Source organism: Dermatophagoides pteronyssinus, unplaced genomic scaffold (assembly GCF_027571235.1).
Source record: "Dermatophagoides pteronyssinus isolate colony J.1.1.1.1 unplaced genomic scaffold, Derpt_VIB-CSIC_2022.12 sq0007, whole genome shotgun sequence".
NCBI lineage: Eukaryota > Metazoa > Arthropoda > Arachnida > Sarcoptiformes > Pyroglyphidae > Dermatophagoides > Dermatophagoides pteronyssinus.
Genome location: NW_027461531.1, coordinates 216,786 through 240,900, shown reverse-complemented (window position 1 = coordinate 240,900; position 24,115 = coordinate 216,786). Strand labels below are relative to the sequence as shown.

Here is a 24,115-nt window from a genome sequence, read left to right as displayed (position 1 = left end):
AATTTAAAATAATTCAATTTTTGAATAAAATTATTTTATTAATTAAATTAATTTGATAAGAAGCCGAAAAAATCGATTATTATAATGACAAAGAAAAAAATATTGAACAATAATGCAACGGTTAATTAATGACAAAAAAAAATTGGAATGAATGAATAAATCAAATTTAAAAGGTGATGATGAGCAAACATTAAATATTCTGTGCGTTATATGCAATTCAAAAGTTAATTTGACTTTTGTATACACAATTGTACAATGGCAATACAAATTTGTCGATATCAATGAAATGTTAAATAAATACAATGAAATCAAATCATGTTAATATCGGTGAAAATTAAAAAAAAATGTATAATGTTAGTAAATAAAAATAATGTGATAAAATCAATGGTAAGTTTCGTTAGAAAATTGTCTTTGATAAATGAGAATATCACAACTAAGAATTGGCTTTGCATCGGATCTATTGAATTGTTTGTTCGGTCGTTGTCGTTGAAATTGATGTTGGTGTTGATGTCGTTATCGATTTTGGCTTAGGATGTATCGAAATTGTGGTCGTATTGGTTGTGTTTGAGGAATAAGTTGGTGAAGGTTCACAAACAGTAGTCGACGCCGTCGTTGTCACAGCATTCGGATTCGAATTGAAAAACCATTCGGTCAATTTTCGAAGTTGTTGAGATGCCGTTTGTGATTCCATATGTAATCGTTGATTTTCTTCTCGTAATTTAGATATTGTATCATTGAGCACGTCTTTTTCGAGTGATAATTTTCGAACTGTTGAAAGAAAATTTTCAGTAATCAATTTCGAATTTGAATTGAAATGCCTACCTTCATCCGTTAGATGTTGTGGAGGGACAACTTGATGTACGGAAGCTGAACCAGCGCTAAGATTAGTGTTACTACTATTTGTATCACAATTAGTAATCGATGATGATGAATCTGTATTGTTAGTCATTGTTGATGACCGAGCTTGTTGCTGTAGATATGAATGATGATCCATTGATGAATGCATGGAAGGCCATACAATGTCACCAATCGGATCACCAGCCGAATGAATCGAACCAGTTAGCAATGATTGATAAAGGCTATTACAATCATACGATTGACTCATCATTGAATTATTTGATACTGCCGTGTTTGTAGGTGCAATAACATTGATTATTTCATCATTTACACATTCAACTTGTTGCTGTTGTTGAGGCTGATTATTAGCCGTAGATGAGCTTGTAATTGAAGCTCCATTTGAGGCATCCACACGAACAGGTTGAGCTGTGAGCAAATAGCAATCATTATTTTCAGATGTTGCTGTCACTGATGTTAGATTACTTGAACTAGATGAATTTTTCAAATCTGTAGTGGATTCTTTACCATATGGTCCGGTTCGCACTAACATTGTGTGTTGTTGTTGTGGTTGCTGTCCAGAAATGACTGGTACTGTTATATGGCTAGCATTGACATGAATTGTTGTCTGTGCATTCGAACCTGACGATGTTCGACTTTGAGAAGAATATTGCGACGAAGTTGAATATCTGCAATTCGATGTTGGCCCGATTGGTGCATATGAACTATATGTCGATTCTGTGTCATGTTTTGGTCCTGTCGAATAACGATAATGTTGTTGTTGGCAGTTGTGAATAGGAGTGTTTGAAGTCGTAATACTATATTGACCTCCACCAATTGTCTGTGGTCGACGAGAGCTTGTCTCATGACAATGGCCATAATAAGTTTTAGCTGCATCGTCAGACATATCATTGGTCTGATGTCCAATTCCCACAACAAGAGGGGTAAAATCATTTAAATCGCTTTTGGCTGATGGTGAATCCATTGGTGAAACATTTTGATTGTAATCATCCATCGTGATCAATCTAATCAAATTATCTATAAATTCGAAAAAGATTAATCAATCATTAATTTTAATATCTCTAAACATGAAATATCATACCTTTCAACGTAGAAGGTTGAGTCGTAATCGCTGTTTGTGAATGTACAGAACGATTATTATTTGCTAACAATGTCCGATATGGTTGTTGATGATTAAAAAGAGAAGTTGAAGTCGTTGAAGGAGATGAAGAAAGATTTTGACCAGATGATGCGATTTTGATTGGCGATTGTTGTTGATACAATTGATTTAAGCTTGTTGCGGATTTTGCAGAATATAACTGATGCTGCTGCTGAGACAGTTGACCATGTTGAATTGAAAAGCTATTATTATAAGATTGTTGATTACTATTGCTTGTTGCTACAGTATTCGGTGAATAATAGCTTGAATTTGTAGACGATGGAGATGATGCATTAGGAACATTACTTTCGATTTGTTGATTTATTGAATTATTCTGAGTAATATGAATCGTTTTCACTCCAGAATTCGGACCAGATAATGATGTTGTCGATGATGCAGAAGTTTGCAATGGTAAAAATGACGAAGAAACAATCATCGAAGATGAAGATTTTAATGGTGTATTTGTTAGACTTTTTGTTACATTTTCGTAATCGCTCGGAGGAGTTTGCTGAGACTATTTTTACAAACAAAACAAATAAATTCGATTATGAAATATTTGACAAATTCATTGCTTTACCTTTTGTTTGTGTTGAAGTTGAAGGGCTTTTGGCCACGGGCAATTACATCGAGGATGAAGACGAGCAAAATCATATGGAGTAAATGTTAGACACATGATCAATGAAGAATTGACCAGCTCTTGCAATTCATCCATTGCCATAGCAGCGAAACTTATCTTGTCGATTTCAAGGACTTTGCATCCTGGAACTAAATGATAAATAGAAAGTGTTTGATCGAAAATTTCTTCAATGATGCCGGTTGACATTTTCATTTGAAAACCGAATTCACCGCCACATGTTCCAACTGGTTCAATATTGGACAATGAATGTGGTGGTGAAGATTTACGATGTTCTGGCGTATTGGAAGCGGATTTTGAGGTAATAGATCGTGTTGCTGATGATTTACGTTTGATAACAATGGCTCTTAATTCAGATTTACAGGTGATCAATTCGAGTACACGAATCAACATCAAAAATGGATCATTATTTCGTTGATTAGCTATATTTTGATGCTGATGTTTGGATGATAATTTTCCATTCACCAAACTAGGTTCATTCTGATTTTGTTTTAAAGCTGGATTTATTGGACGTTGCATTAGTTGAATGCATTCACCTTGATGATAATACAATCGAAGTTCACGACTGGAATCGTTTAGCATTGAGCAATGATTGGCTGAAGGTTCAGAATCAACTGATTTTGATTTTTTATCACCAAATAGCTTGTTTATGGAACTACCACCTGAGTTTGAAGTTGATGCTGTTTGACGAATATTTGATATGACGCAGTTTGCAGATGATGTAGCAAAAACACCACGAGAATCGGTCCAGCCAATTATCGAAGTAACAGGGGCAGCCCAGATAACTTCCATTGTAGCCGCTTCTATGACCAGAATTGCTTCATTTGACAAAAGAAGTTGCACTTCGACATCACGATTAGCATAGTAATCATGGACATATAATCTTGAAGGAACTGAAGAACCTGCGCATCGCTCAGAAAAAAGAATTGCACCATTTAACGTAGGAGGATCTCTAATACCGTTAAGAATATGGCCAACATAAGGCAGTTGATTCAATGAATTTCCATCAATAAGTTCGGATTTACTTCGATGTTTTGACGATGAATGATCATTGCCTGATGATGAATTATTTGTTGCACTTAGAGTCCATAATTTTTTGAACGAATTCAACGAATTAGAACTTAGACTTGAATCGACATGGGCAACCGTTTGTGTTAATGAATGTTTCTGACACATTTCTGTCAGATATTCATGTCGAGTTCGTTTGGCCATTTCGGCAAATTTATTGACCGAATGACATCTAAATTAAAGAAAAAATAATTATACATGATCGCCATCATAAAAAACATTATGCACACTTACGCATTTTCAGCATTTATGATTTTAGTTAGAATAAATTCTCTTAACTCTTGACGTGTATAATAAGGTTTGACTGGTGGTCCGAACAATGGAACCAGCTTATGACGTGCTATTGCTACTCGAAAATACTTTCCATTTTGGAATGGTTTGACAATAATGAAGACTTGTTGAAATTTGGATCTGATCAAAGCTGGTGTAAAAGGAGAACCATTGAAATTTTCATGCAAAAACACTATGGTCACAATGTCATTTCCTATGTGACGCTTTCGAGGAAGTCTGTTGTCAAAAAAAATGGTTGATCATTTTGAAAATTTTTACTTTTCTTCAAAAAAAACTTACTGTTGTCTATTTGTGCTGTTGAAAGGAAGCTCCGTACAAACATGAAACATGATTTCAGTATGGCCGAATTTGGCAGTCCAAGAATATTCACCCGTAGTATCGTTCTGTACATCAAGACCTGCTTTGTATCCTTTGAATTCTTTTAAGCGAATACGACTGGATATCAGGCCAAGAAAATCATAAAATGAGCTTCTCGTCGATGAAGAATAGTCAAGTATGTTATTGTAGAATTCCTCTTCACTATGTTGATTACCATATGCATAGAGTACGCCAATCTTATATTCGGTATTTTGAGACATTTCATCAATCTTGAGCAATTGTGATATGACAGTAGGTGAACCGAGTCTAAATAATGGGATAAATGATAGTTAGGAATGATGAACTTTTCAGCTAGAATTTAGAAAAATTACCTGAAATTGGCAACATTGACACTTTTGGGCACAACCAATGATAATACATCACGAACACTATTTATATTGAAATGATCGGAATTCGATGATCGCCGGGAACTACTATTACTAGCATCTAATGAACCGCTGCCTGGCATACCTGTAGGCAAACAGATCGATGGAAGAGTAGCAATAGTTCCGCGCAAAGGTATCAGACTCGTTGTACGAACAATCACCCTCCATCTGATAGTAACATTGGAAGAATTTGAATTCGATGAGGAGGATGAAGAATGATTCGATGAAGAAGATGATGATATTGCTGAATTGTTTGATGTTTTTACACGTTCTTTACGAAGCGAAACAATGATTGGTCCGTATTTATCATTGATTTGTAACCAATTTTGATGTTCAAAATCACGAAAATGTGTCCTATAGTAACTAGTACCATAGTCCATCTCAAGTAAATTACAGACTTCGGCTGTTGAACCGAATGGACATCGGGAATGTGAACCCGGTTGAAGAGATGGTTGAAATGTTGAAGATTGTGAACACGAACCACCACCGACCAGATTTGTCATGCCTGGATACGTTGATGACAACGATGAAGATGATAATGATCCGAAACCATCATCAAGATCTTGAAAATCTAGATCGCTCAATTTTTTAGCACCAGAATGCGTATGATTTAATGGTAATGTACCACTGGTGTTAGCACCACCATAAAGATCAGACATAACCGAATGCTGCGTGTACGCAACAAACGGTGATGCATCACTGAATATATTGATTCGTTTAGAATAAGATGGAGGATGAAATTGTCTTGGTACATCAATCGATGAGGAATTTTTATTTGACAAGGATGAGGATTCGGTGGTATTTCGTAATAGATACGATGAGGATGAATCAAATGACACTTCTTCATGTTGCTGCTGTTGTAACATTGATGAAGGAATCTCTTCTTTGAAACCATTATTCCATGTTAATTCGATGGAGTATTGACGCTCGCATCCAATTCTAGCAAATGTTAAAATAATTTTTAAAAATGAAACATTTCAAAACAATTTAAATGCAGGAAAAACTCACTCGTTAAGAAAATTGGGACTAGGTGCGAGTAATTCATTACCAATATCGGTCTGATTCAAAGGAACAGGAAATTGACTATAATGATGTTTGGTCAACGATTGGTATAATTGTGGCCGAGAATTTGCAGTAGTAGGTTGATGTGATGATGATGACATGGAAGAGGTACAGGATGAATATGAGGAAGTGGATGATAATGTTGATGATTCGAACGTTGTGACTGTTTGATTTGAATTCGGATTGACCGTTACTGTTGTTGTTGAATTGTTTCCATTGTTGGTAGGTGTCGTTCCTCTCGTCAAATCTAACAGCGAAGAACATGGTCCTTCAAGATTCGAAATAGAATTGTCAACAAATAGCCTATGCAGATTAATCGAAGATAACAAATCGTAAAAAGTGAAATATTTTCGAAATAGAATTTCATTTGAAGGCATGACCGGTTCAAGAACAATCGTCGCTGTTAAAGATTGATTTATCGAATTATTATCAGGATTGGCTGAATCGACCGATATTGATTTGATTGTCAATCTTGTTTCATGTCCGTTGACCATTTTATATTGTTGTTGACGATGTTGATCAAGTCTACCAGTCGTTTCATATGTAAGATGATGATTATCGATAGAATTTGATTCAGGATCATTCGAACCGGACAATATAGAATCTGCACGTATGGTGACTGTATTGAGTGATGAATTTGATGAAATTGTTGATGATGTTGAACCACCACCAACATTGTTCGTTGTATTTTGATCGAGATTATTATGTGTTGAGGCATTATTGTTGTTGTTGTTGTTGTTATTGTTCGATGAAGAAGATGAAAATCCAAATGTAGGTATTTTCGCTTTAGATGATGAAGTGAATAATTTGAAAAAATTACTCGCTGCACTTCCACCACCGCCACCCGTTCCTCCGGTTGAACCAGAAGATGAATTTGTTGTTGATGATGATGAATTAGATTTCAATAAACTACCATGATGACGACCACCAATACTGGAAACGGCTGCAATTTTATTATTATTATTATTATTCGAAGTAGTATTTGTCGTCGTACTATTCGAAGAGGATTTCCTTTCAATCACCGAAACTTTTTGCGATTCTTTTAGGCACTAAAATGAAAAAAAAATAAAGGAAAAAGGAAATTAAATAGAAAGATTAGTATATGAGTTTAAAGAATTGAAAATGATGCGACAAATATAAAATATTGATTATATTCATACAAAAAAAAAAACATTCGAAAAGCACTTGTATTTTTTCTATCCTGTCTTTTTTTTCAAAATTTACAACAAAAGAAATTAGACTATATATTTATAAATGAAATATTTTGTTCATTACATTAAACATTGGATAAACTTGATGATATAAATAATAAAGACAGGATGTATTTCCCATCAATTGTTGTTGTTGTTGATCATAATCATTAATGTTATGTACAAATATTGATTGATTATTTTGGCCAATTTTATTTGGTTTTTTTTCATATGATAATAGTTTTTGTTGTTTTTGTTGATGATTTTCATTACAACAATCATTATGAAATTTATTTGATTTAAAATTCCCTGATTCAGATGTTGAAATAGTCGCTATAGTTGATTTAATGGAATTTTGGCTATAATAATTTGGATAACATGATTCACGATGATGATAATGATAATGTGGATGATGATGTTTATGTGTATTTGTTGTTGTTGTTGATAAAGATTTTTCATCAAAATCATTAACATTGATTGAACATCGACGACTACAACAACTATAATATCCATCGAATAGATTAAGCCAACAATGGCAACAAAAATCATCATAATTACAACAGGATTTTTTCGTTTTCAATTTACGATTCATTGTTGTTGTCGTCGTCATCATTGACGATGATGATGATGCTTGTACCATTGTCAATGGATCGATAGTCATTGAACACATTTTTTTTAAATTAAAAATTTTCAATCAAATATTCATAGAAAATGAAATGGCACTCTGGTATGTGATGATTATTTTTATCAATGATTTACTGTGATCACAATGTTGATGACGATCAATCTGAACTATATAGGTTCGTCGAACCTTTTTATGATGACCGCTTTTCGGTATTTTTTTTCTTCTATTATCGGATGAGCGCACTTAATTTTCTCGGTCATCGGTCTTTTTTTTTGGTTGAAATAAAGAAGAAGAACAAAAAGCAAGCAGAAAAACAGAAACTTAATTCAATGGAGTCAATATCTCAGGTGTCAATGACAAATTATTTTTAAACACACACACAAAGATTTTTCCCGAAAACAGTACACACTGGATATCTTTACAATGTTTTTCGACTGTTATTAGGATTTTTTGATTAAGAAAAAAAAATTCAATTCAATACAATCTTCCTACGCATTGAATTCATTCATTGCTTGATTCACAAGTAATAATGATATTCTTTTTGGCATTGGTTTTATGTTTGTGTGTGTGAAAATCATGAGCAATAAAAATAGAAACCCAAAAAAAAAGTTATTTCACAAAAAAATCCCTATTCTATATGTATCGAACGAAGATTATTTATTCATGATATTGATGACCTATTGATAAAGGGTGTGATGATGATGATCGATTTATAATCAAAGGAAAAAAGAAACTTTTTTTTCAAGAAAAAATTAATCGAATCAGAATGATAGACAATAGTATAGGTCACTGCTGTCACTTTAAATATACAACAAAAAAAAACATTAATAACAAAAAAAAACAAGAATCAATTAAACTAGATCGATAGATCAATATGATTTTTGATTCACAAAACAATCACATAATAATAATGTTCACTTGAAAAATCGAAAAAGAGTCGAATAATAATGAAATTGTTCATTTAATCTATATATATTCATCACTTGTTGCAGTAGTTCATCATCATCATCATCATCAAACAGTCAAGTGGCAATTCAAAATTGAATGAATGAATAAATGGTAGAAAAAAAAATCTCAAATGTTCAAAATGTTGTGATTGAAAGATTTCTGTTGTTGTTGTTGTTGTACTAGTGTAGTGTCTAATGTGTAATTGATAACTCTCTCATTCACTCATTCACACGCGTACATGAATTTTGCCGAAACAAAAAAAATGGGCGCCATTCATTTTCATTAAAATGAATTGTTGGCGAATGAAAAAAAACAACGAAGAATCAAAATGATTGCAAGAGATTTTTTTTACGAAGAAGAAAAAAAAATCAACAATTATACAATGAGACAAATTGTGTGTGTTCAGAAGAAGAAAAAAAAACAACATTAAATAACGATGATAATGAACAAAACGAAAAAAAAACGAGAACAACGATTATGATTATTCGAATGAATAGTAATAAATGATAAAGATAAACAAACGTTAAAATTGGACCAATAAAAGAATGTCATAACAACACAAGTTTTGGATATATTATGAAGTTGAAGAAAAATCCCAATTTCAAATTTTTTTTCAAATTTTTTAAATTTTCTCAGTGACAAACAAAGTGATAAAATTTCAGTTTGTTTCAACAACAGGATTTAAATCAATTGTTTTTTTAAAAAAAGTTTTAAAATTTTTCTCTTTTTTTCTGGTCAAAAAAAAAAAAACACAATCGATATGGGGGGAGGATATATCCAATAAATTTGACAAATAACAGATAGATATTGGCAACGGATGTTCACATCCTATAAGGATAAATATGATCAGATGTTTGTTTGTTGTTGTTGTTGTTATTGATAATGTTCTTGTTCAAATGTGGTATGCAAAAAAAAAATTTTCGACATCCACAAGTATCATCATCATCATGGAAAGCAAAAAAAAAGAGAAATGCAGTAAGTGATTGAAAGAGTATTCAAAACAAACACAGGCAACAACAACAACAACAATAAAAAAAATAGTTCTAGGTTGAAAAAAATATTGAAAAAAAAAAATTTTAAAATCAGATTTGAATTTGTTGCTGTTATCATCCCCATCATCATCATAAAGTGTTAAACATTTATGAACAAGAATTTAGATTAGATTTTAAATTGCAAAAAGAAACAAAACAAAATCATTTTTTCTTCCCCGTACAAAAACTGCAACAGGTTTTGCAATTTTTTTTTCGGGTGATTAAATCATTTAAGTTTACAAATTTAATGGGTTTTTCTTCCAATCTCAATGTTCATGAATTTGAATGGACATCATCACTATCATTATCATCGACATCACCAATGATGGTGACCATTTTTGAAAGACACAGAGAAACACATGTCATTTCAACAAATTAACTGGAATTCTTTTCAAAAAAAAAAAAAAAAACATTATTATTCAAATCAATTAGAATATCTTTGAACAAAAAACTTCATTTACAAATAGAGAATGATGGTGGTGGACATAGAGAAAGAAAGAGAAAAAAATAGAGCTATTGCGTGCAAACATTTAGATCACCATCAACATGAAATTTATATCTTTTTTTTGTTACGAAAGGCTGCTGTCATACAGGAAAAACAAGAAGAAACAAAAAAAAAATTACATGACTAACATTATAACTGAAATAAACGATTTAAACAAAACAAAACAAGACATTTGATGATGATTATAAACAATGGATTTTTTTTTTTGGTTTCAACTACAAACACATAAATATAACGGCCACCTTATCATTATCGACATCATCAAGATGACGAAAAAAGAAAAGAAAACTGAAAAATATTATCATTCTGATGATAGATGTTTGACAACAACAACAAAAACAACAACGATAAAAATGGATTCATTATGTGTTTATAAATATAAAAATGATGATAGGATTGGTTTGATTGTTGATATTAGAAAAAAAAATCCCAAAAGAAAGAAAGAAATACAGATAGAGATCGATGAATGAATGAATGAAATGAAATAAAAAAAATATCTTACCATCCACATGGTCATATTGAATGAATGAAAAAATATATTGTTTGTTGATATATATCGCGGTTGATTACATTCAATAGTAATAGTAAAGATAGAATTTTTTTTCTATCTATCTATTTGCTCACGTGTTCACACAGATAATAATAATAATGGTTTAAAGTTGAACAAAAGTTTGTTCGGATAAATAAATATGATGAAATGCATTTGATGATGATGAAAATAAACAAACAAACAAACCGAAAAAACCGAATCGAACTGAACAAAGTCAAAAAAATGATGATGACAAAAATTATCAAGACGGAAATGGGCAAGGTAACAGAACAACAACAACAACAATATATTTATTTATCCAAATAGGAAAAAAACGAAATAATCATGATGATGATGATGATGATGATCAAAACAAACAAACAAATATAGCAAAAAAAGATTTTCATCTCTTTATTTTTTTTTCTAGATAGATTTTCTATATACAGATATATTTTGTGTTTAGATTATAAAACACAAATGATAACGATGAATGAATGAATGAATGAATGAAATGGCAGAAATAAAATTGCAACCAAACAGCATCATCATACTATGATGATGATGATCAAGAAGAAGATGATGATGAGAATATACCTGGCCGTTTTTTTTTCTCGTCAAAAGCAACAGATATAGCGAGAGAAAAAAGAGGCCAGAGAGCATATGACCAATATGTTTAAAAATGAAATGAAATGAACATAAAACGATCAGGTAGCTAGGTAACAAACCAGCCAACCAACCAACCAACCAACAAAAACTATCAAACGAATAAAATGGCAAAACCAAACTTTTTTTTTGTTTTGTTTTGTTTTCCTATGTGTATTTTATGATGAACATATCGAAATACCATGATGATGATGATGATGATAACTACTATATGCACCAATGGATTTGCAGGTGAATTTTGTGTGTGTGTTTTTGAACCACTACAACTGAAAAGAAGAAGAAAAATTCAGGTTTTCTGTTGTTGAGAATGATAATACCCTCTACTCAACGGAAAAAAATATTATTATTTTCATTATTTTGACCATATGTTGTGAATTCTTCTTCTTCTTCGTTAACCTATCATCATCATCATCAGGATGATGAGCTAGATAGGAGGACAACACACACAACATCCGACTGACATCCGACCAACCAACCAACCAAAAAAAAACTGACAAATGATTTTCGTTGATGACTGAAAGCAAGCAATGAAAAGCCTTAAAAATTATTTGAAATTTTAAACAAAACAAACAAAAAATTTGTTCATTCAAGCTTTTGACACCGATTATTATCTTGATTTTAGTTGGTTCAAGTCAGTCAAATAAAAAAGAAAAGAAGGGATAGGTCAATTTCCACGTGTTCTGACACAACTGGTGGCACGTGATATTGTAATTATTCAAAAAAGTAACCGTTTTTTTCTGATGGTTAATTCGTTGAAAATTGGTCATCATTAGACAGCATCCGATAGGGAAAAATCCGGATATAAATTTGTGCATGTAAAGACTGTGGACAGATTTTCCGACGAAACAAAAACAACAACAAAAACTATAGTAAAATTGCATCCAAAAAATGACATACATTGCCATTGGATATTTTTGAATGTGTGCACAACAGACAGACAGAAAAAAAAATAACCATATTGGACTGGGCACATTATTATCAACATGAACAAGACGAAATTGGTTTCAAATTACACCAAAAAAAAAAAAAAAAATGACATATAATCCCGACATTATCATCATAATCATCATTTCAAGAAAGTATTGCATCTCAAAATAAATAACCGATCCATCAATCTTCAATAATCCATGAATATTATCATCAAAGCTAAGAAAAATTATTGATAAATCAAGGAAAAGAAAAAAAATCAAGGAAAAGAATGATGATGATGATGATGATGAGATGCTCGTAAATGTTAAGTATGGTAAAAAAAAATATAACAATGTGAAATTTGTATTTTCCTAACAAAACAACAAAAAAAAATCATTAATAACATAGATAGTTTCATATTACAATTGAAATGAAACAAAAAATGTCATATCAGATTAAATGTGTCTTGTATGCAAAAAAAATTATTCTCATCATTATCATTTGGTGGGTTGAAGCTAAACATCATTTAACTTACCTGTAAATCACAATTAATTTTTTTTGTCCACTGTACCACTGTACCATCATCATCACTGTCATTATAAACAGATAACAACATAGAGGTAATAACTTCCGACAGGGTGGGAAAAAAAATGTAGAAAAATTATCTGTTTCTTAACGAATATTTAACATTTAATTTTTTTTTCTCTGAAAAACAAGGAAACAGGAGCGTTAATTTTACATTCGACATTTGAATTTACATAAGATTTTTTTTCTTCTTGTTGTTGTTGTTTTTGAAATTTAAAAATAGAAATTAATGTCACCCAAAACCTACCTAAATCATACACCTGACAAATATAATGTCATAATAGTCACACTAACGAATTATCATTTTTTTTGCCATGAAAACAAAAAACAACTAAGGAAGACAATTTGATAGCCAAATTCAAAGACATTATTTTTATCATCATCATAATGAATACCTATGAAAATAACCAAAAGTAGGAACAAAAAGAATCACAAAACAAATCATAAGTCAAATGGCAATTGTCATTTATATAGTCACACTATATAAACAGGTAACATCAGGTAAAAGAAATAAAGAAAAACTAAATATGATGATCATCGTTAAAAATCCATCATCATCATCATCATCATTATCTGAATCCGATTTGATCATAGTTTCTAAATTTATTTTTTTTTTTTTTTTGACCATTCAAAATTGGAAAATTTTTCCAAGCAAAAAATATATATTTTGCTTGTTTGTCATTTCTTTTTTGTTGGAAAAAAAAGAAATCAAGGGAAATCATTGAAATTTGTGCATAAATCTGATCATTTCAGTAATAAGTACCAAATTGTACATTTGAATTTTGTAATTAAGCAAAATAAATTAAATTTTATCTTTTTGAACATTAATTAAACGGTGTAGTTTTTTTGCATTGTGACAAAATGCAATGGTACAAGCTTTACCCGAATGAAAATAGATTTTTTTTTCTATTTCCGATTTATAATTCTTGTTTATGATTTTTCAAATAATAATTACCTGAAACAAAATTGAAAATTTTCCAAAAAAAAAACAAATTCAATTATTTCCCAGCAATAATTTTCCACTGATAAAAGAGAAAGATTTTGAAAAAAAATTTAAATTAAAATTTCGTTTTTATCTTCGCTTGGCTTGAATGAAATTTGATAAACGATGAAAATGAAATGAAATGAAATAGCACTTCTGGGATCATCATCATCATTCGTTATTGTTATTGGGTTTTTTTCTACTGGGTTCTGGAATATTTTTTTTAATTGTATGAATTCAAAGAAAATAAACTTTAAAATTGAAATTCAATTTTATCGAGCTACATTTTTTCTGTTCCAGTGTTTACATTTTTAACGTAGAATGACATTTATTTCAATGTTGTTTTTTGAAAAAAAAAACAATTAACCTCTTCGTTTACACACACAAAATTCGTATTTCAAATTGAAGGAAACAAGAAAATTATTATCATTATTATTATGAGCAAAGGAGAAAAAAACGACATCAAACAATTAATAAAAAATGACAACATTTTGAAGCAAAATAAAAATCATCATCATCATAATAAGCTCAATGAAGATTTTGTTTCACGACAACAACAACAACAACAACAACGACGAGAGTGAAATGAACTTTTCTTAATGTCGATGATTATTATGAAGTAAAAGAGATAGGGAGAAAAAATCAACGAAATTCAGGTCCAATTATCTTGATATATATTCACGAGTAAGTAAAGAAAGTTTTCGTTTTCAGATATATACAAAATAATTGATATATTTACAGAAAAACTTAAACAAAATGAAAAAAAAAGATGGATAAGAAGATTTTCCTAAACATCCTTATTATGATTATTATATCACACAGGCTACTAGGCTTTTATTTGATACTAGCTATAGGTAGACATACGATTCTCAAAAGAGGGGAAACAAAGGTAAAAATCTCAAGGTTTTTGTAATTTTTTTTTTAAAAAAGAAAAACTTTTCGAAAATTATTTATCAGAAAAAATAGACTTTTAATATAATGATGATGATGATTCTCTTTTTCACCTGCATAAAATAATTTCTATTTTTTAGTTGTTTGTGAATAAATTTCAAGGTTATTATTCCCTATAGTCGTCAAACAGACACACACACACACACACAGACAAATAATAATCTTTTCTTTCAAGTCATTATGAATAAATGAATGAATGAAAAAAAACACCTGAAAAATAAATAAATGTGATTAAGAATAAATGAAAAGATGAAAAAAATGGATTTTTAACATTTTACAATAAACCAATAGGAAATTTTTTAAAAAATTGAAACAATCCAACAGGATGATATCGAAAACAAAACAAAAACAACGATAATGATGATGTCATAATCCAAAAACGGAAATATGACCCGAATATTGTTTTCACCTTTTAAGCTTCACGAAAAAAAACGAAAACAATCGACATTATTTTGGCTGAAAAAACTAAAAGTTCATGATTTTACAATCATCATCATCATCGTGGGGAAATCTCAACAATTTTGTCTTGTCGTGAAATCTATCATCATTATCATCATCATCAACATCGAGAGTCAAAAAAGCAAAAAAAAAATTTAGAGCATCAATGGATGTTTGTTTGTGTGTGTTGTTCCTTGTTTCATTTTGTTATCAAAACTGAAACATTTTTTTGAGAAAAACGATCACGATAAACGAGGCGCCATCTGACGTTTGGAATCAAAACCGAAAAAATTTCGGATGTTTTTTTCCATTTAAAATCAAATATGAATAGAGATTTTTAACAAACGAAAAAAAATGCTTATGTAAATCCGTACATCTGGTTGGGCGTAATTTTTTATTTTCAAACAAAGGAAATAGGATAATAAAAAAAGAAATTAGTGAAAAAAACAAAGGTGTGTGTGTGTGTGTTTGTGTTCGTGTGTTGGTTAATGATTAGCCAATGACACAATCAATGAACGAACAAACAAACAGAAAAAGAATCAAATGTACAAAACTTTCAATTTTGGTTTACAAAAAAAACATGAGTTAGCCTAACCTAACCGGAAGCAACAAACAACAACAAAATGAAAGCAAAATTGTTTACCAACGAACAAAAAAAAAAATGAAAAGAAATGTCAAGAGCGTAAAAAAACGAAGGAAGAAAAACGGCGACCAACAAAAAACTACAGGAAATGTTCAATTATAATGTTGTTCATTTGACCATATACCTTTTCCCCTTTGATTAACAACAAACAACAAAATTGTCATTTTCGTTGTTCATCAGCCTAATTTAGGAATGGGAAGAAAAATTTAAATTTTTTATATTTGAAAAATTAGTTAAAAATTTTTGAATTTTTTTTTTTTTGAAAAAAGTAAATCAAATTCGGGCATCTGTCGGATTCAATTGTTGATGAACAACTGCAGCGAGAACAACAACAATAGCTTGACATTGTGACATGATGTGTGTGTGTTGTTTTTCATTCATAATGATGACGATGACTTTTGATGATACACATATAACACATAACAAACAAAAACAAAAAAAAATTATATAATCATCATTAGTTTTGAAGTTTAATGATGTTGATTGTCACGATTTACCGATTTGAGTCAAAACAACAACAACAAAAATTTTTAGAAAAAAAATTGATGGCATCGGGTGCCATGCATCAAAACAATAGCATCTAGGGACTACAACAACAACGAAAACAAAAAGTCCATCATTTGGATCGATTCATTCGTTTGCATTCATTATACATAAAACTTATTCCCAATTGTCATACCTGATCGAAATAAAAAATATTTTTTCATTTGTATAATGTATTCGTGTGTAATGATAATGAAAATTTTGAAGAAAAAAAAATCATCATCAGATGAACACAAGATCAATTAATGAAAAGGTTTATTCATTCAATATTTTTTTTTTATGTTTACAATGTTCAAACAATCATTACGTTAAAATAATCATCATCATCAGTTTTTTTTTTGTGATCCTTGACACAATTCATTGGAATTTTTGTTTGTAAATTTGAAACGATATAAAAATAGTTTAACAAACAAAAATCAAACCTATAACTCGAAAACAACAACAACAACAACAACAAGGAAAAATAATTATCATTTTGGAGCAAACATTTTTTTGGTGATGTTTGTTTGTTTCAAATCATCAGCGGATTATAATTAGCAAAAAAAAATTGGATGTCATAATGTGGATTATATGCATCAAGACAATCCACATCTGCAATAATCCATATGTTTGTTTTGCTTGCTTTGTTTTCGGTCAATTTCAAATTAAACATCAATAAGAAAATAATCGATTTTTAATTAATACAGCAAAAATGAATCAAATGAATATCGATCAAAATGTTAAATAATCAAAAGGGGGAAAAAAATAATTAAAAGTTTTTTTCCTGCAAAATCAATATTTCTTAATGAAATTTAGGCTTCCTTAGAGAAATGAAATGAAACCACCAATTTCAATTTACAATCACTTGAAACTTACAACTTGAAATCGTGTGTCAAGGTTTGGGATGGATCCAGCCAAACAAAAATTATCGATTCGATTCATTTTAATTTTGAAATTGATTTTTCAAAAGAAAAAAAACGAAACAACAATTTGATTTGACAGTGTAAAATGGATAGGAACCACACCTACCCCATGATCGATTAATTCATTTTAAACGAACAAACAACAATCATTCGATAATCAATCAATCAATCATTTTCAAAATCAAATTAAAGTTAAATAAAGTTATAATTCATTGATCAATGTTGGTGTTATGTTTTTTTCTTCTTCACTTTAATTAGTTCAGTATCATCATCATCGATAATCATATAATGTGATCAAAATGGCAAAGATGAATTGCTTTTTTTGTTGTTGTTGTTACTGAACAAAAAAAAAAATATTGATAATCATTTTGGAATGACAACAGAATACGGAAATGCTTCGCTATTTTTGCGAAAAAAAAAAGATCAATATTGTTAAGTTTGTTTGTTTGAAACATTTCGGTTTACAAAATTAAGTTGAATCACGATTTTTCTTTCAAAAAAGCAAAAAGCAAAATTTTAAAAATATCATACCCAAACGAATGTTTCCATTTGTACCGAATCCATTTCGGTAGGTTATTATGATGAAAATTAACAGCAAATTGTATCATTTGATTTTGTTTTGTTTTCACCATGGATCAAGCCAAAAAATGTTGAATTTCATTATCATTTTTCATCACAATAAGATTCATTCATTAGATTTTACTTTTTTTTTGGCCACAAAACAAAACAAAATTGACATTCATTGAGCAAAATGAACAAAGAAAGAGAGAAAGAGAGGATCTTGAACATCTTAAATCACATTACATCACACATAAGATCATAATCACAACAAAAGATAAAGAAACACATGGTGTGTGTGTTTAGTAACACGATTGGAATGCAATGGAATTTTAGTTTTGTTTTGTTTTGTCTTTTCCATTATTTTTTCGCTGAGAAAAATAAAGATATCACCACATTATATATGAGATCAACAACAAACAAAAACAAATGAATAAAAATGATGTTAACGCTGATGATGATGATGAAACAATACACGAGGTGCGTCAAAAAAATAAAAAATTAAAACAGAAAAAAGGACAAGATTGAATAAATGAATAAATATTGAATGATGATGATGATGATGATGATAAAAACATCAACACAAATGGGATTGGTTTTATTTTATTTCATTTTTGGGTTACAAATGATGTTTGGGTCCTTAACATACTTTTATATACAACAAGAAGGATGCAAAAGAATAAAAAGAAGAATGCTCCCTTATGGATTTTTTTGTTTTATCGTTTCAAATAATATAATGTCATCATCGATTTAAATGAAAAATATAAGGTAAAATAATCATTTCATTTTCTATCTCTGGAGAGATAGTCTCTGTGTTTGAGTGTGTGTATGAGTCAAACAGAATTTCTTTTTTGTTTTTGATTTTATTGTTGAATTTTGAAATTCTTGTTTCAGCCGAAAAAATAGAATACTTTGTGTGCGGTTAGTGTGATATACCCGAATTATGGTTGTATGTTTTTGGTGCTCAAACTCAAACTCGAACACAAACAAAAACAACGACGACGACGACGAAAAACGTTATCGTCATATGGTATATAACCGATGAAAAAAAGCTACTTCTACACACAAGCTATATTGGTGAAAAAAATAAAGATAGGATTCTCCCAGAAAGTTATTTATCGAACCAGAAGAAGAAAAAAAATCAACAAACGACAAAAAAGAGACGAAGCAAAATAAACGAATAGCGCCCATATCATATCCATTCAATACAATTTTACATCTATTTTGCTGTTTGCTGAATGAAAATAATGATGATAATGTTATAAATTGAAATTGGCTTATATCCACACATCAAACACACACACAAATATCTATTGAATGAATAAGATAGGCGCGAATGTATAACACGGGAGTATGCGCTTCGATCATCATCAACATCGTAATATTCCTATACACTGAAGAATATTTAATGAATATTTGGATGCCAAATTCTATAAACTATTTTGAAAAATACAACAACAACAACCTTTATTATTGTCAAATGTTTTTCTGGTTGTTGTTGTTGGTCGATTATTATTGTGCTTTTTGTTCGGACACACACACACATTAATTAAATTGAAATAAACAAATGAAAATGATGGTTGATAATTCTTTGACTTGAAAATTAATTAAGATTAAGAAATCAATAAATGTAAATCAATCATTTATTTAAACAGAAAAAAAATGAATTAATTAATTAAAACTATAAGATTATGTTGTCAAAACTGGTAGCGATCATGATAATGATTATGATAATGATAATGATGATGGTGGTTATTGGCCTTTATGTCATCCATTTTACTTTTCGTTCATTATTATTTATTATTATTCAAAAAATATATCCAACCAACTAAAAGTGACTAAATAAGGAATATAAAAAAAATGGTGGAAAGAAAAAACTTTCATCGCCATGTGTATCTTTTTCTTTTTCGGTTAATTATATGCCAAAGAGCGAGAGAGAAAGCATATAGCTATTTAAAATGCATTATTAAATTAACATAAACGGTGAAAAATAGATCAGGATAAACAAAAAAATATAAATATAAATATTTTTCCTATGCAAGGTTTGCAAAAAAAACTTTTGCTGTTGCTGTTTGATCATTCTGTGATGCTTAATATTCAAAAAAGTAATCCATTATATATTCCGATACACACAATATATATTCATTATTGGCATTTTTATAGATTGTCATCAACAACGAAAAAAACAATAAAAAGTATATAGAAGGCAAAAAAATTTTCTGATTGATTATCAATCGATCGATCGATCGATCGAGCATAATTCAAATATTCAACAACATCATGATGGTTAATAAATAAAAACTTAATCACTTTATTTGATCAATTGTCAATTCTCATTCTTTGTTTAAATAATGTTATAAATAACACACACAAGCAGTGAATTATATTATAGGAATACCAAATGAAAAAAAAATCAATTTCTATTTTCATTCATTCATTCATTCATCACGATGACAATAATGATAATCTTCTTGTGACAAAACAGAAATTATCATAGTATGAACGTCATCATTGGCATAATCAATATTTTTATTTTTTTTTTTGTTCAAATTCATTTCACACACGCATCAAAAGTTTTTTTTTGTTTCATCAAAAACTAATCAATCATCAAATTTTTGTTTGCCATACATATTAAAAACTATATAATCCGATTTAGTTATCAAAATAAAAGGATGAAAATATTTAGAATTACTAGAGATTACTAATTAGTATTTTTTTTTCTCTAGAAATATGATGCTAAAATGAATTAAATTTTTTTTTAAAAACCAAGTGCTTATCAAATAGAATTGTTTTTTTTTTGAATGAAAACACCTACCTGAAGATCAATTGATGATACTGAACCAAAAAATTTATTCTTTTTCGATTCAAAAAGATTAGTAGAATTTGCGAAAAAACTTCTTGATAAACTATTAATTATTGGTGGTTGATTATTCGTTATTTTACGTTGTTGTTGTTGTTGTACATTTGAAGAATAAATTGATTGCTGTGTTGGATATTGAATCATCGATGTTGACATTGTTGTTGTCGATGTTGTAGCTGTTGTTGTGATCAAAGAAACGATAGGAAATCTTTGTGTATATCGTTGATTACATGATGATGATGATGATGTGGTTGTTGTTGCTGTTGTTGATGATGTTGTTGTTGATATCACTGAACAAGGTGTTATCACTGTTAATCCACCATTTGTTTTTTCATTTGGATTTGAATTATATTTTGTTGAAATTTGTTGCGATTGAATCATTGTCGTTGATTGTTGTTGATTTTGAGACAATTTTCCAACATTAGTAACATAATGTTGATTATTATTAGTGTTATTGTTGTTGGTGACAACATTTGGAGGAACAATCACAGTACCATATTGATGATAAAGATGATTGTGATCAGGCACATGAATTGTTTGTTGATTATGATTACCAACAATAACATTACCGGTTGTAGCATTGTGGCCGGATGTTAACAATGAATTTGATGAACGTGAGATGTTCATACTATTCGAATTATTGGCATGTCGTTGATTTAATGAAACATTTGATAAATGATTGGATACGGGTGAATAATGTTGTGGATGGCCAAATATAGTTGATTGAGGTAAATTGTTGTTGTTGTTGTTAATTTGATTATGAGAATTTGTTGGGTATGTTTGTATCGGTACTGGCTGTAAATTTGATGAAGCTGTTGATGGATTTGAACTATTCGATCTTGATAATAATGGTTTTTGAGGTGTAGTCGGTGCTGATGTACTACTATTGCCAACAGCTAATGTTCGTTTAAGCTGTGGCTGAGAAGTTTGAATTGTTCCACCACCATTATGATCAGTACTATGGACAATATGTTGAGCAACTTTGGCTTGTTGATATGAATAGGCATGCTGTAGACCAGAAGAAATTGATGTTGGTGATGACGATGAATTATAATGTGATTCCAATGTACCAGAAGGATTGTTGATGGCAGCATTCGTTGAATTCATCACTTTTGTAGATGAAGATGACGATGATGAAGATGATGGTAATAATACTGGAGCACCAATCACATTTCTACTAGTTGTCAAACGACGATCTATCGTAGCCAAAGCGGCAAAACCATTCGTCGTAGTCGTTGCCGACGTTGAAGTTGAAGATGTTGAAGACGGCATCAAAGATAGCGATAAATTTGTTGATGATAATGCAGGTAAAAGGTTATGACCTGAATGAATATTCGATTTAGGTAATAAATGATAGCCTTTATTTTTTTGATGATGGCTAAGTGATAAGGAAGAATTTGAACGCAGCAACGAAGATGAAGAATTCAAATGATTTAGATGATGTGAATGAACAAAATGATTACGGTGATTGCTTATAGTGGAACTATTTATCGATGAATTTTGATAATGATTTGATTGGCGAGAACCATTATCGGCTATATTCACTGTCGATGATAAAGTTGATGATGCAGGTGGTGGTATAGAAAGATCACGTAATGATTCAAATTCTTTGGTAAGTCGTCGTTGTATTTGTGTGTTTGTTGTAGGTAATGTCAGCAAATTTTGATTCGATTCCAATTGTTGAACATTGACAAGACTTTGTGAATTTGATAATTTTTGTTGCTGTAATTGTTGCTGGCCATTAAAATGATTATTATATGTTGATGTATCATAGATTGTTTCGTTTGTACGATTCGAACAACTGGAAGAGCTACCTGGACCAGGTGAATGATGTGATTGAAATCGTTGTTGTTGAGCTAATTTATTATAAAATTCTTGAGATCGATATCGAAGTAATTCTGTATAGGTTTCTGAATCTTTTTGTTGTTGTTGCTGTTGTTGTTGTTGTTTGCTTAATTCGGGATGGCGTTGAGGTTCTGATTGAGTATTTGTTGTATTCACTGAGATCGTTGTCGCCGACGTTGGTGCGATATATGAAGATGATGATGAAAAGGTAGGAGGTGAATAATGGTGGGCAACAGCTGTGATTGAGGGAGTGGTGGTGGTGGTGGTAGGGGAATGATGATGATGATGATTTAAATCGTAAACTGAAACGGAAGACGTGGCTGATGTATTTGTTTGCAACCGATTGTTGCTCAATAAATATATTGATTTTTTATCACGATTATCAACATCTAAATCGACTTTTTTCGTCATCAATAGTAATGATAAGGCTGATAAATGGCTATCATTATTATCATAATTATAATGATGATTGTAATTACCATTCGTATATTGACCATATTGATTGTTATCGAATAATAAGGGCGTATTATCATCAATGGTAACATAATGACCATTAATGATTGTTGTGGGCAAAGTTTGTATACTATTATTGGTGCTGATTGTTTTATTCGAATCGATAATAGATGATAAACAATGATTATTATTATCTGAATTGGAAATAAAAACAGGATAATGATTATTCGTTGATTCAACAACAATGATTTTGGATTTATTTGAATCACTGTTGGTGGTTGTCAAAACTTTATCATTATTGGAAAAACCATAAATATTTTGTTGTTGTTGTTGATGATGATGATGATTGCCAATGTCATCAATCAATGGTGTTGACAATTTGGTTGGATTCGGACAAATCAAACCATTAGATTGATTTGATTTTAAACAAGATTTTCGTGTGAAATTTGAATTCGAATCATTGAATGATTGATCAGAATTAAAAGAAGTTATTGTTTTCGAATATTGACAACCATCAATATTGTTTTTAATTGAATTTTGTCGTGTATATGGATCAAAGTAACCGTTTTGGTTGAATTGATGGGAAATATTTAATCGATCATAATGACAATTATAACTATTATTATTATCAATGTTATTATTATGTTGTTTATGATGATAATGATTTCTTGTATGATGATGATGGTTCAAAGTCGATGATGTTGATGGCGATGAAATTGATATCGAATCTAATGATGAATTTGTAGATAATGTTGATGATCGACGAAACAATGCCACCGCATTTGATGTTGTTGTTGATGATAACGAAGACGATATTGAATGTTGTGCTATGTGATTTGAAATTTTGGCCAATTTTTCATTATTATTAAATACTTTATTCGATCTACCATTATTACCATCATTTCGATAATATTGATCATTGTAATGTCCACCATTCTGGACAACATTGATAATATTGGGAAATTGTTGTTGTTGTTGTTGTTGATTATTTGATATTTTTATCAAATGATTATCATTAGAAATCAAACGATTATTTAGATTTTCTGTATAATTATTAACAACAATATGATTATCTTTTTGTTCAAGATTATTATTATTATTATGGCTATTATTATTATTATTATTATGCTTCAAACCGATGCTTAACATTAACAATGAATTTTC

General features: G+C 30.1%; 1 protein-coding gene across 2 annotated transcripts; it reads right to left on the bottom strand.

The window, feature by feature from the left end:
- Window positions 1-12: 12 nt before the first annotated feature.
- On the bottom strand, window positions 13-24,115 carry LOC113799472 (uncharacterized). 2 transcript variants are annotated; one of them, XM_027350098.2, is made up of 10 exons: window positions 20,609-24,115; window positions 5,738-6,840; window positions 4,676-5,668; window positions 4,266-4,610; window positions 3,930-4,202; window positions 2,571-3,867; window positions 1,937-2,507; window positions 1,321-1,872; window positions 823-1,263; window positions 13-768 (listed from the first exon to the last, which is right to left on the bottom strand). In XM_027350098.2, exons 1-10 carry the CDS (start codon window positions 24,098-24,100, stop codon window positions 458-460), a joined length of 9,378 nt encoding a protein of 3,125 aa, XP_027205899.2. In that variant the 5' UTR covers window positions 24,101-24,115; the 3' UTR covers window positions 13-457. The 2 variants fall into 2 exon arrangements, with proteins under 2 accessions (XP_027205899.2, XP_027205896.2); XM_027350095.2 differs by having other exon boundaries at window positions 823-1,872.

What these genes read in the sequence shown, in the direction of transcription:
- LOC113799472 (XM_027350095.2), bottom strand. Translation starts at nt 24,100, where the DNA reads ATGTTAAGCATCGGTTTGAAGCATAATAATAATAATAATAATAGCCAT. An exon ending in AACTTCAACACAAACAAAAG is followed by an intron (nt 2,508 to 2,570) that starts GTAAAGCAATGA and finishes TTGTAAAAATAG; the next exon opens with TCTCAGCAAACTCCTCCGAG. An exon ending in ACAACATCTAACGGATGAAG is followed by an intron (nt 769 to 822) that starts GTAGGCATTTCA and finishes TTCTTTCAACAG; the next exon opens with TTCGAAAATTATCACTCGAA.